The following is a 14658-nucleotide window of genomic DNA, read 5'->3' as shown; positions in this document are numbered from 1 at the left end:
CCAGATCTAGAAAGGAGATTCTTTTTAATTGATCAAATAAAGAAGTATTTTTGTTGTGAGCTTAAACAAATCCATGCTTGTTTTGTGCCAGGCAGCCAGTTTTTCTGTGCCACCAACACCGAATGTTTCACTTCACTTGTATATCAGTGTATTTGACAAACCTTAAAGAGTTTCCATAATGTCACAGTTCATCTGAGGGCAATTTACAATATATCTGATCCCCCTGTGAAATTTTTCAATCTCTAAATTACCCTCATGTAGCCTTTTAAATTCATTTTTCTGTAAATCTTTAGGAATGAGGCACCACTCTGTGGCTAAAATAAAAATTCCACTTTTTACTAAGAGCTCTCCCTCTCACTGACACAAGGGGCTGAGAAGATTCCCAAGAGGGTCTAATTTCATGGTGGTACTAATTGCTTTCATTAGCTCCTGCCAGGCCTCCTCCTTAGGTGCACTATGGTGGCTCCATCTCACTTCTTGTCTGAGCTCTGGCACTCTTTTCATCGGACAGTCCAGACAGAGTCTTGCACTGATCCTTGTTTGCTGCACTTTATTGTAGTGACTGACTGAAATACGGGTGTCTGTGACCACCAAACGCCTTTCAGGCTTGCCACTCCCACCTATCTGGAGGAGATGATCATACCCTTAGGAAGTGGCAAAGGATAGCTTTGGTCATTTCCATATGACCACAGTCATTTGGAGACGTGTCTCCCAGAAAGTGCCACGGCATTTTTTAATATGATAAGCCAAAGCCCTCATTATCTCTCTCAGCTTAGTCCCTAGAATGATTAACCTCTCCATATCTGAGGGACTTTTGTTCAATAGTACTCCAGCTGCCGCAGAAATCCCACAAGACTTGGTAGGAAGCTGTCACCCTTCCAAGTTCTCTGTCACGGAAACAAAATGATACTTACAATGATCAAAAAGGCTGGATTCATAATCAGATGAAATCCTCCACTCCTCATTAGGCACCCTTATTTCTTTAATTTCTTATAACCAAAAGTAATTACTTTGCATGCTAGAAAAACATTTGGAACCAATAACACAGAAAATTATATAAAGCTTATATTATGTTTATTCCTGTATCTAGACAGAGTTAGCGCCAAGCGACAAAGTGCTAATAGCTGCTGCTCATGAAAGAAATTCTACAATTACCATTTTGGAAAAAATTCTGTTCTGATTTTTTTTTTTTTAATGTGTGTGGATGTATGAGCAGGAACCATAGTTAAACATTTTCTCCCTGCTTTTGCAACACTTCATTGTATACTGAGGCCCAGCTCAGGCTCATCCACTCTAAAAGTTAAACCTGGCAAAAAACATAGGCTGGAATGTAAATAAAAAATATACTGATTTTCATATAAAATCTGATATTAACCAGAAGAAATATTCAAATATCCATGTAATCAATGACTGGCAAGATAATATGACTAACTGCCAATCCAAATTATAGTCAGGCCATTTGGCACGTTCCCAGCTGTACTCTTGCCTAGACTCTTTCTAGAACTATTAGCCACATTTTTATTGCTTCCAGAGACTGCATTATACTTTCTGCAGAGTCTATGCTAATGAGTGCTGCTTTGCTTCTGCTCTGCTCCTGGTTCTAATGTTAGAGACAGCACTTCTGTTTCTTGGCTACATTATCAAAACAAGTGTAGAAGGCTTATTATCATAAACTCTATGGCATGGAAAATAATCAGTTGTTAATGTTCAGGATGTGGACCAAAGTTCTGCTTGCTTTCTGTCATTCACAGAAGACAATGAGAGTCCTTAATAAGCCAGGTGGGGTTTGACTCCTGTGATAAATGGTGATTTAGTCCAACAGGCTAACTAGCTATACTACATTAAAAAAATGTAAGGGATAAAGCTAACCGAGACCACCTTCTGCCCCAGCTGCAAATAGGAAATGAAGTTAAGGGAGCTAACTGAATGAAAAAAGATCTGTAAACAAAAAAGTAAGTTTCATATACTATGCTCCTATTTGTCCCATAGGGTCAAGAGAATATATCTATACAGTTGCCATGTATACTACAACAGATATTGGCCTTTTCAAATAAATTGTAAACTAGATGACCAAAGAGTAGTTAGATGACCAACTGACCAACTAGGTAGTTAGTATCATAGCTAGGAACTAAGCAAATATAATGAACAATCTGTTACTATTATTCAGAAACTTGTAAAAGCTACATTTTCAGAAATGACTGCCAGCATTCTTCCTCATCTCCATTAGTGAATGTATATCTGATGTTTACCTGAGTGATATGAGGCCTTTTAATTTTCAGGCATGCCTCATATATGGCCCATTAAGAGGGTGAAAATAATAAATTCTTACTAATTGCTGAGGCATGCATGTGCCCAAAACATGTTTACCTGATGTAACAGATTCTGTGATGTTTAAATTGTTCAGAGAAAGTCCTAGTGACTGCCGTGATGAAGAAGATGATGTGCTGCTTGAAGACTCTGATGACGGCCGGGCAGGCTTTCCAGTATTTCCAGTCTCTGCCTTTAAACGATCATTTTCAGCTTTCAATATCTCAATTTCATTCTGTATTCAAAAGTAATCAACATAAAAGCACAGGAGGTTATTCTTTCAGAAAACCACTGGGGGTGGCTATTCTGGTGCTTGCTGTTTGCCTGCAGGAGCTAACTGGTTTACCACTTTCACAGCAGTATGTAGCACTATATATCAGAAGTATAACCCAGTCAGTGAAAACTGGATTGCCTTCACTTCTGAAATGAAGGGGAAAAACTCCTATAACCTTGTTTCAGCTTTTGCCTCAAGACAGTTCCTAAACAGCATAAGCTTCAAGCTTCTGTGTTTATTGTACAGTTGACCATAACACAAGTACGGTGAGAATTTTCCCAGCTATCCTCAGTTTTATAAGCTACTTTTTATCATCAAATATCTTAGGTAACAGTCAGTTAAGAAAGTTATTGTTAAAATCTTAGACATGTCAATGTTTCTAAAGTCACAGAAAATTATTACTGCCATTGAGTGTAAAATTTAAGCAGTAACTTCACAGAGGAGAAATGAAATTAAAAACGGATAATTAGAAATTGATACTTTAACAGTTTCATAACCCTTCTTGCTATCAGAGAAGACTTTCTGATCATTCAAACATGGGATTGTTCACATAACGGCCAGCAAACCCTCTTTGATGAAAACTTACAGTGACAGATGAATCAGAACAACTAGGAATTTCTTTTAGCTAAATCCTCTGTGGTGCTAAGTGATTATTGAATGTACAATAATAAAATGAAAACTTAGCCTGAGAACTGCCTGGTACCAGCTAAATCTAGCTTTCAGTCGCTTCACGAAGCACAGTACAAAGCAACTGCTTATTCTTGCAGATGGTTTTGCACATCAAATTTAATTCCACATTCACTAACACTCTGCTAAAAGTCCTATTCTTTTATGAAGGCTGTTGAGCTACATTATACAAGTAAAACCATAAGGGATAGCATCACAAAAAAACCTGCAACAGCTACAAAAAGATTAGATCATATAGGCAAAGGTGAGGAGATAGTGAAAGGGAAGGGACAAACCAGCAAAACAGTGACAGAAGGTAATAGATGAATGCACCGGTTTAGCCTGGGGTTCAAATCAGGAACTATGGTGAAATGAGTCACGCGATCTCCATCTACCCTGCAATTTACGCTGAATAATTACACGACTCTTAGCAGTCTTCCATTCAGCTGAGCTTTACATTTTTAAGGTGCTTTGAATATACACAGTATTCATATATCATTCCCACCAATCCTAATTTTTCCCCTTACCAATCCTCAGCAACTCTCCAAAATGTCACAGAGTTTGGCAACTCCAAGGTGGCTGCCTGTCCTTTTGGGAAAACTTCAGAAGAAGTGGTGATTACCAGCAACAGCATCTGAACTAGTTGCCTCGGCCCAGCTTTGGTGGAAGTCAAACTTTGGAGGCCTGTGACTACAGCAGACTCCTCTCTCTGGGGAGTTCACCTGGTTTAGGCACTCATATCCCAGTGTAAGCCTGTAAGCAGCTGATAAGCCCTCATGTCCTGTTCTCCACCATTGCAATTAACTGTATGCTGTCCCTTACAGTTCCTAAAAAACTTTTTAGTGGCTCCAGATCAAATGCTTTACTGATGTTTGGACAATTGAAACCCATATTTACCCAGTTCTTGATTACTCTTCCCCCTAATTGAAATTCAGCCAAATATCCCATAGCAATGTTGGCACCTAGTGGTGTGAGCACCTGGGAGGATGGTGGGTACCATAGACGTTTAAAGGTGTGTTGGAGACTGCTATAGGCATGGTATAAACAAAGAGGTCTAGAAAACACAGCAAGCACACCAAATCTGGTAGTTATGAAATCAGCCGCTGTGGACACCTATACAAAAGTGCCTACAGGTGCACCTGACCTAAGCACCCAGCACAGAGCAATTCAGCTGACAAGCCACTGGGGCTGGATTCAGCTGTGTAAATGTGGGTTTCCAGTGTCACTGTAAACACAGTCTTCCATGGGTAGAATGCTAAACCTATGAGTCCTGTGCAGATGCAAATACCTGAGGCTGGTTCCAACGGTAATAGGTGCCTATGCTCAAACAACTCAATTTCACTCTCTATACCCATCTTAGGATGATTTTAGGATACCTCTTTAGGCCCCACTGCTGCAGGACTAAAACTCAATTGACTACAACAGGAGTTTATCACTTAGCTCATACCTAGACATCTAAATGTAGCTGTCCTAGTCTCAACCTGAATCCCCACCCCATGGCCTTGATTTTGTTTCCCAAATACAGGTTTATGGTGCTTTCAGGGATGCCCTACGTATCTCACCTGTCATTTCAGAAGAGCCCAGATCTACTGAAGGACCTATGTCATACTGTGTGGATATTGTAGATACTTTTGGGCACCCCCCATAAAGCTCCATGCTCCACTGAAGAACACTGGCCATACTTTCTGCATCCTTTCAGCCTCATGAAAGGGAAAGCCTTCTGATGAAAAATGTGTTCAGGAAGGATTTGGAGCAGTGTCACAAAACAATGTAGTGAATTTTAGTGATGCTGGATACAATAATTTAGTTCAATTTCACATTCTTTGCTTCAGCAAGACACGACTGGGTTAGGAATCAGAAATGATGAGAGAGTATGCACATATACCCCCGCCCCCCACCACAGCCCAAGGATTTAAAGCTCTGTAGAAATTACTTCTTGATCTGCTTGTCTGTCATGTTTTTTTCCCCAGTCATAGGGTTTAGATAACAAATATCCTTTGGGCAGGGATTATATCTCCTTTCATATCTCTTAAACACATTTTAGCTATTAATATAAATGCTAAGAATATAATTATTATAAGGTGAACACTTATCATACCCATCCTTTCCAAGTACTGTCGATACAATTTACCTTGTATTGACATTTTTTTGGTACCTGAAACAAAGTACTGGGAAAGCAAATACATCAGGCATACCTTTGGTGTGCATCCCTGTCATCACTTAAGCTACCGCACTGACCTGCATGCGGTTCATGGCTTCCCGAATCTGATCCAGATGGTGTGCAGAGCTGAGGGCTTCAAGACGAATGTCCGTTAATTTTAGCTCTTTCTCCCTCAGCTCACTCTTTAGTTGAAGAATAATTTCAGCCTCTGCCTCTGTGCACTCACAGATCCTAAAGAGGAGCAGGAAACAGGCAAGAGATTAAAGGAAGGTTCTTCCCCCAAAGCAGTGTCATTACTAAATATCAAAGTACAGAAAATGCTTGCTGCTGGTGAAACCTATGAGTGAAGAAAGAATTTTATCAAAGAAACATGAAAAGGCTCAATTTGCAAATTAAAAAAGGAAAAAAGCCCTCTCCGGATGAAATGATCAGCTTGCTTTATACCTTTCCAGTTTAGTTAGATAGTTCACTATGGTGAAAAGAAGTTGTTAAAAACTTTTCAGAAATCTTTTTTTTGACTGTGTATCACGCATTGGTTTTAATGTGATTTTGTACCTGCATCATTTCTTTGGTGCAAAGGTTATGATTTTCCTAAGTAGCAATAGTCAGAACTGAAGTATGCTAATTAAACTGTACTACTGATATTTATTATCTGTTAGGCATCAACAGTTTTCTCTGTTTTGAACAGTACACAAAGAGACAGTCCTTGACTTCATGACCCAGAAGATTTTGATCTGTAATGGTTTTGATTTGTGATGGTTGACTTTTTGCCTATAGTCTGTCATTTGGTAATGTACGGTATCTGAAATCATGCTGGGTTGGTTGGTTTGTTTTTTTTTTTCCTTAAAGACTGGATTAAAAGTAATCACTGTGTGATTATTTTTCATGAGCATAACTTTTAAGGGAAGAAACGATTATATTGTGAGAAAAGATCAACACATGACTGGCCCAGGGACCCACAACTGCCCAGTTCTCATGTCAGACTGTTTTGCCTCTCTGTGTCATCATCAGTTCTAGATCTGTTGCATAACAGAACCAGTAGAAAATAAAACACTGAATTTTGGCTACATTGTTACACTAAGCAATATTTTCAGTCAATTCACTAAATGTTATTTATTCTTTATTACTGTCACTATACATAGTTAATATTTGCAGAACAATTTAAATATTAAAAATATTTTATAATAATAAGTATTATTATTGTGATTATTACTACTAATATACAAACAAGAAACAGAGGTCAACTTTTAATTGCCAGAATGCATGCAAATGCGTTTTGGGAAAGAAGATGCAGCACTCTTCAGGTCAGCAGTTGGGTATACAACTCCATGCCCCACACTCAATTTTACCGGGATCTATGCTTGTAGACCACGTGACCGTTTTGCCTTTTCTTTGGTGCCCAGACTAGAGATGACCTGCATACACATGTATTAGACAGATGCAATTGGAAGAAAGTAAAGGTAATGGTTTAGAACATGAGACTCAGGTCAAGAAAATATATAAAGAAAGCGTAAGCAAAGGGAAGATGAAGTTGTTCATGGCAAATAAAAAGATATATCAAACTGAAGAAGGAAAATAATGAATATCATTCACAACATGCACAAACATTTTAAATGTGAGTAAAAATGAATAAAGGCATACAGTAGGATTTTTTTCCAACTATTATGATACAGTTCTTGGTTTGATGTGCCCACACCTATGCTAACCAAATAAGAAATGACATGCATATATTATCTCATACAACAACTTGGACAACTGGGAAGTCACGTGTCTATTTGTTGGCTATTTTCTTTTTGGCTTTTTTGCAGTAGATCTTGAGAACGGATGGACAAAAAGACCTTCACAAGCCAGCTTTAAAGAAGGTAAAAATGGAGCAGAAAGCAGGGCTATGGTTCTAGAAGAAGCAGAAAAAAGCTGTCTAGACTAGTAAGATAAGCAGAATGGAAGCAGAAATTATGAATTGAATTTTCTTTTGCAGATGCCAGAGCTCTTCAACACTCAGTTATTGCAACTATAAAATTACTTAAGAAGATGAGACTTCATCAAAAGGAAGAAAAACAAAAATGTAAGTTAGCAGTCACAGAAAGAAGCTCAGAACCCTGATCAGACTTCAAACAAAGGTTGAAAGTAGTTAGAAAGAAGAGTTTTACTTTTTCTTTCTTGTTACAATCTCAGGATTTTTAAATCAATAGTTTGCTTTGGGTAGAAGGAGTAAATAACTCATCATATTTAAATAGAGGCTGCTGACAATTATGAAAAGTCTTGAAGGTGACAGAAGTTTAGACTATGCAATGGAAAACTGAGTCTTCCAAAGAAAGTAACATTATCGGTATAACACACAAAGAAATTAATCTAAATAAATATATTTTATGTGATCTCTCTGTGGAAGGGAAGGAATCTGTGTTTTCCTGTGTAGAAAGGTCTCAATAATAAAAAATGCAATAATATGATTAGAAAGGTCAGTGTTTAAAAATGTTATGAGGGAAGAACCAGAAGGCTGTGAACTGTGCAGAATTTAGAAAGCTAAGGCTCAGAGACCAAATAGCCATGGGAAGAGCTTGGGATGAAAGACTAGATATGTAGTTTTGCCCTTGATAAATTCTGGGAACACCAGTACATCTAGACAGCAAGTCAATGAGACACAGAAAAAAGCAGGGTCGGCAGAAAGAAAACAGGAGAAAGTTATGAGAGCAGACCTGTGAATCATGAGTAGATAATTTTGTAGAATAAAAGTGTTTTGTTTAAGTTCAGGCACTTTCTAGTAAGGCTTTTACTAGTGATTTTCAAGTTGATAACAAATCATACTCAAGGGTCTCAAACATGTAGAAATCCTCCTCCCAAAACACACATATACCTGAAACATAAAAATGTGAGCTTCCTATAAAAAACCCAAAAACCTAGAGATCTAGATGAGTTATTCCACACTAGTCTGTACAGAAAGTGAGGAAAGAAAAACATTTCTTGTGGAGGGGTTTATTTTGGGGGAATATTTGCTGTCAAACTCCTAAAACTAGTCTATAAAAATCATTAGAGTCTATAAAAAGTTAATCATAAAAGGCACCTCACCTAATGCAGGGAAATTCTATTCTAAAGCTCAGTAATCAGTCACAAAACTAGAATTTCCCAGGTGTTTCAAGGAAGAGTAGTTGTGACCTGATTATTCTCAGTTAGGACAAGGAAAGTAAGGCTGGCATCAGTACTACGCATTTGTTGGTTCAAAGAGGTTGATTCCCCCAAACTGGAAAAAGTTATGAGTTTAGCAAAATGAAAAAAAATTAGGTAGAAGAATAAGAATGGGAGCCGAGAACTCCATAAGAAGTATATAATAGACATCCAAAAAATAATGAAGAAATGGGACAGCTTTTGACTGATGACTTGTTCTCAGTCCTGAAACCTTAAGGATAGTGATTTCAATATAAAATAAAAGTAAAATTCCGCAAAAAAATCCAAGCTGATAAAAAAGGGGAAAGAGATTAAAAATGATATAAATTAGTAGCTAGAAAGTAGATAAAGTAATAACAGAAGGGATGAGTATCTTGTAAAAATGCATAGCTACCTGGAAAATAAAATGACACTTTTAGTATGTCATGAAGAAAGGAAACTGTAGTATGTGGTCTTTACTAAATAGATATGATAGAGTTGTTAATGGTGCAGGGAGAGCACAACATAAGCTTTTGCATATGTATTTGGAAAGAAGTTTGTATGCCTAGATGATTTTGGGTAAAGGCTGTGAAAGGAGGAGAGAATGACCTAAGAAACAGCTGCTGGAAAAGTAGTGTATAAATGGAGTGAAGCTCACAAACAATCTGGCAAATGGATGGAGCACGAGATTAAAAGATCATGGCTGTTGGCAACTGCAAAGGGCCACACTTGAGGAGGTCTGTTTCACAGTCCATCCCATTTGGGAAGAAAGGTTTGCCAAGAGAGAGACTTACGCAGAAGCTGACTGTGATGGTTTCATTGATGTTGCCCCACACTCTCCCGAGCTGTGGGGCAATTTGGGTGACGAAGGAAGAGAGGAGTCTGTCAGCTCTTCTATGTCCGAATGTGAGGAAGGAGGCTTGGTGGACTTCTTCTTTCCAAAGGCCTGTTTGAAAGAGCTTCTTAGCTGGAAAACAAATATAGAGCAAGATTATTTTCCTTGTCACAGCAATTTGTGTGCAGCTCATGTTTCGAAGAGTTAGTTTGCAGATGCCATCCTAGCCACTGCCTGAGGTCAGTATACAGAAGCAAGGGATTAACATATGCAACACAGTATCTCTAAAAACATGATACAGTGCTTTGTTTTGACTTTATTAATCCAGCGCAGCGCAAACGTAATGCTATGGAAAAAGTGCAGGACCGAGTGGTACGGCTATGGGAGGGGGTGCTCATTTAAAACCATTAAGCCCCAGTGGAATCCCATTCCCATGGCATTCCCTTCAAGGGCTGGCTTTAAATAACCACTTTGCATGTAGGTACAGGCAGAACCTGCTGTTACTAAATGCTGAAATCAAAAGACAAGTCCAATTTACTGGGTTTGCCAATTTACTTTCCCCGTTAAAAAGTTGAATGGCCAAACTATGCAAATGCTATGGTTTGGATCACAAGCGAGAGGATTTAAGCTGGGACACGAGGCTTGCTTTGTTGTACTGCTGAGAAGAATGTTAGCTGAAAGGTATATACTCTTTGCTGCAGTTTCCTTTAGAGTAGTAAGATCTCTGAACGTACAAGCATTGCCTTTTCCCTCTAGAAGCTCTTATCCAGTATTGAAAAGGGACAGAATAGCCAAAGAGCCATTTATTTCAGGAGCCAAGTTGACAGCAGTTTTGTCTGCAGTGAATTTTAACTAGCCCATTCATTGAAACCTTTGTCTAAATACAGAAGTTGTTCATCTTAGGAAAAATGGAGTTGTTTTTTGTTTTTATTTTCAGAAAGTTGTTCTGATTAAAATTGTATAGAACTCAATGACAGACTGGTTCCTCTATAAAAAAATGAGGTATTCAAACATGGTATTTTCATGATCTAATTGGAGAGTGGGGAGTGTGACCACTGATCAGAGAAACATTATTTAAGCCCTTTCCAGCTCATGATATCTAACGAGAAAGAAATGGATTTTGGCTACACTCCCCCTTTCTATAGTCTAAACTTTGAGATTAAAATGAATAGAGACAAACTGAGAAGACATACAGGATAATCTGTTTTTAGAAGGTATAAAAGCCTACTGCCAAAATAAATAGCAATCATGCCAAGATAGGGTTCTTTATAGATGCATGCCAAATTTTCCATGGTTTATATTCACCTCACTTCCTCTAGAGTTCACCTTGCAGAAACATGAAAGAGTGTGGAATTACAAATCAAGGGAATGAAGGCTGATCAGTATTTTAAAACAAATGTTTATGCAGGTAATATTTTTAAAACAACAAAAACATATTTTCCAATTATTTACTGAAAGTATTTGATTAAACCCTTAGCATTTGTGTGTTGCAGTTGAGAAGCATGTTAATTTCTTTAAACACCGTACTACTTTTACATGAGAATTCTCAACAAATTTCAACTCCCTTCGTAGCTGGGTAACATATTTGAGTCAAGCCTTTGAATCAAACTCCGACTGAAGAAAAATCAAACAGGGTTTCACTGTGGCCCAGAGATGGTTTTGGTCACAACAGCTATTTTAAGGTTTTTTTGGTTTTGGTTTTGTTTTTTTTTTAATTATCCTGACTTATGCAAATAATTCCCTGCTGATATTCAACAATTTTGAGTTTGCTGGTAGTGTCACAGTACGGATACACGTGAATTGCTTCATATCTGTCTGGCCCCACAAGAATATTGTAGATGAAATGGACCATTATGCTACTCAGGCACTAGGAAATGACATAATAGCTAAAAGATAGGTTTAAACCTGCTGAGCACTTACCCAGTTTTTCTTTTTCTTTTTCTTGGAGTCAGCGTCATTACCACTGCCAATGCTTGAATGGCTTGTAGCGCTGTTGATGCTGGAAACACTTTCTGAAGAATGTTGCCGCCTTATACGTAAATCTAAAGAAAAGAAATTACTGTGAAATCCATCTGTCTCTGTTTCAATATAATGATTGTTCTTGTATTTATGTAGCATCTTCCTCCTCAAAGGGAGCCCAAATGAACATAAATGGCATTGATGCTTGCAGTGGCTCAGATTCAAGCTATTGCAGCCTATGCGAAACCACACGGGGGTCAATGGGGATGCATACAATTAGGCTAACACTTCGGAGCTTCTCCAAACTAGGCTCTTATTGGCATGAAGGCAATGACCCTGCACAGCAGCCTATGCAGGCATTACCTCCTAGCTAAGCGGTTTCTCTTACAGACGGATTACTCGACTTATTACTATCACATGTACTACAGTTCTTTTTCTGAGGAGTATACATACTCCTTTATATATAAAGTATATATAGTTCTTTTTCTGAGGAGCACTATGCTTGTAGTTGTAGCAGGCCTAATCAGTGTTCAGATGCTACCTTCTAATATACCATGATGGAAATAAGCAGGCAGGAGTTCATTAAAAATGAATGAAACAAAATAACCAAGAAGTGGAGAGTATTAGAAATGGTTGGTGAGGCTTTTGAGTTTAAATTTCTTAAAAGTGTCTGATAACTATATCTTAATCACTGGAAAATATTCTTGCAGAACATACCCACTAATACCAAGGGAAATTACTTTTTAGATTATTTTTTACTTCCTAGAAGTTAGCTTTGCTCTACTCAAGTCATGCAATGAAATGACCTTAAGGCAAACATCTAAATAATGACCTCTCTAAAGAAAGATCAATGACACTCTCAAAAATGAATGCTGCTATTATTTTTTTTCTTTAATTCCTTTGCTGTTGCTTATCAACATGCACTTTTGAAGTATATATTTATCATGCCTAACTGCAGTATATATATATCTGCCTAACTGCAATGACAAATTAATTCAGAATCTGGAATTTAAAATGCCTGCTTTCCTGCACGGATTTAGCACTTTGTGAAGGAGCTGAGCTGTTGTCAGTCCATCTCTTAACAATGAGTACACCAATTTTCAGAGCTACAACTTACACTGGATTGCCAAGCTATAACCATGTTTCACCATAAGACTTCACTGCTGCCTTGGGTGTACACAACTGCAGTGACAGGGTTAATTCTTGACACTCAGCAATCAATTCCTGGCCACCCAGTTCTGAGAAGACAAGGCTCCAGGAACTCTGGCAAACAGGAAGCTCATGCAAGGTTTCCAGCTCTGAAATACCACAAGTATGCCTACCATGCACTGCAGAATGTGCTTGCCCTTGCAACAGCGTCCCCAAAACAACAGAAAAGTAGTGACTTAGCTTTTTTTCTGGGGAGAAACTCTGCATTTATTTTAATAGTGACAAAAACATACCTTTGTGGGTATGATCAGGACCGTTCAAGGCTCCTTGAATAGCAGCTTGTGCAGCAGAATTCTGGGCTTTCAGCATTTCAATGGTTTCCCTTAGCTCTATAAGCTCAGATTCCTGTGGGAAGAGCAAAGAGAGCTCAAACTATATGGCACAAGAAAAATGTCTAAGCTAAAAAAAATGACAAGATAATAGTGATCAAACCGAAGTTCATGAGAACATAAGGGCAATAACTAAGTAGAATGCATATTTTCTCTCCAAAGATATTAAACTCAGCTAACGTATTCTTTTGTGTTTATTCTGTATAAAGCGATCATGCTATTTTTAAGGAGAAAAAAACATTTTTAACAAAGACTAATCTAAAAAGGGTCTCAACTGAGTATTCATTATAAAGTTAAGAGAAACCCAACAATTTTATTGTGAAAGACAATAAAACCATTTGAATTACATCCTTTAGTATGTCAGGCTACTGTTTAATGGATGAATCTCAACCTCAATTTGTGTATTCTTCAAAAGATTTAACTTGCTGAATAATAATTCAATTTAAAAACCCCTGTTTAATAGCAACTGCAATAGCAATAGCAAGTTGAAGTAAAATTACTCCACTTGAGTGCAGGAAATTCTGTATTAGAATGCACAGCCAATTTTAATTAAAAAATAGCTTTTATTACTGCTGCATTAAACCTGTCCTTCCAGCCTGTATTTATATAATAAGGATTAAAGGAATTTAACCTCAACAGTAAAGGAAAGAAGAGAAGGAAAAGAACATGTTCCAAATTTTTGGGAAAGAAGTTTGGAGATGATCTGTTTCAATGTCATTGTTTAACCTCTTCTGGAAAGAAAACCTTCTGAGGGAAATTATGCTTTGTAAAATAGTCAAAAGTTTGGGTTTTAAGAAAATTCCATTGTGGTTTTTTTGCTTAAGATGAAAAAAGCAAGCAATACAAATATTTTCTGTCCAGTTCACAATGAGTCTCACCATATTTCATCTGTTGGTGCTCAACCAGACTATGAAATGTTATTTTTATAGACAGCTACACTAACTCCAGTGGTGACTAATAGCTCACTGATATACAACTTCTTTCACAGTTTGGCTCAGTGAGGCCTTTCTGTTTATAGCATGCTGTTCAAAATTAGTAAGGGCACAAAGTTGCAGAAGTTCAATCCTGGAAGGTGCTAAGCAGCCTCTTAATCCTGAGCTTGGTACCAAGGCTCACATTAAATTTACTGCCTATCAGGTTTAGATTTTTTTCCCCAATAGTCAAAACAGCACAGTGAAAACCAAAACTGTTTACTCATGAATAGGATACCTAACCTGCATTAACTCTCTGAATGGAGTCGTTTTTCTCTACTTAAAGTTCTTCCCTTCCCATAATTCTATTATTCTGAGAACACTAGCAGGCTGGAATCAAGCACTCCAGCAGGTTATGATCAGTCTTTGTTACAGGATCTTTCAGTACGGATTAAACCTAGAGTCGCATATGTTTTAATTAAAATCTGGAAACGAAAGATTTTATCTCCAAACTATTCTATGATATTGTCCGCGTAAACCTGATGCTGCCCAGTTTAATTCTCCTGGACCTTTATGAAGATTTGATCGCAGCGGCCATTAAAGAAAGATCTATCTGTCTTATTGTCACAGCTGTCCATGTTTCCTTTCAGTGTTTCTTAAACAAAACTGTAATGTAATCTGCTGACTGTTTTCCACATTAAAGCATCTGCTTTGATAAACATACCTTTTGTTCAGCTGTCATTGTTAGACTTTGCAATCGGCCGGTCATATTTCCCAAGCTTTTTTCGAAAGCTGCTACTAGATGAGCCTGTGAAAGAAACAGAAGACAACATTCGTTGTGACAATGGGACAATTTTCCCACATCT

General features: G+C 37.8%; 1 protein-coding gene across 14 annotated transcripts in view; it reads right to left on the bottom strand.

Moving 5' to 3' along the window:
* The window catches only part of NAV3 (neuron navigator 3), a 562373-nt gene that overhangs the window by 15777 nt on the left and 531938 nt on the right, over positions 1 to 14658 (bottom strand). For 10 of the 14 annotated variants that reach the window (XM_072864069.1, XM_072864018.1, XM_072864025.1 and 7 more), the window contains 7 exons: positions 14517 to 14600; positions 12786 to 12897; positions 11305 to 11426; positions 10690 to 10710; positions 9344 to 9516; positions 5486 to 5639; positions 2368 to 2542 (listed from right to left, as the gene is read on the bottom strand). In XM_072864069.1, coding sequence (XP_072720170.1) covers positions 2368 to 2542; positions 5486 to 5639; positions 9344 to 9516; positions 10690 to 10710; positions 11305 to 11426; positions 12786 to 12897; positions 14517 to 14600 — 841 coding nt within the window. The remainder of the gene's footprint in view (positions 1 to 2367; positions 2543 to 5485; positions 5640 to 9343; positions 9517 to 10689; positions 10711 to 11304; positions 11427 to 12785; positions 12898 to 14516; positions 14601 to 14658) is intronic. The other 4 variants (XM_072864132.1, XM_072864042.1, XM_072864115.1 and 1 more) reach the window with 1 other exon arrangement.

Source organism: Ciconia boyciana, chromosome 1 (genome assembly GCF_034638445.1).
Source record: "Ciconia boyciana chromosome 1, ASM3463844v1, whole genome shotgun sequence".
Classification (NCBI taxonomy): domain Eukaryota; kingdom Metazoa; phylum Chordata; class Aves; order Ciconiiformes; family Ciconiidae; genus Ciconia; species Ciconia boyciana.
This window is presented reverse-complemented; position numbering and strand designations above follow the sequence as displayed.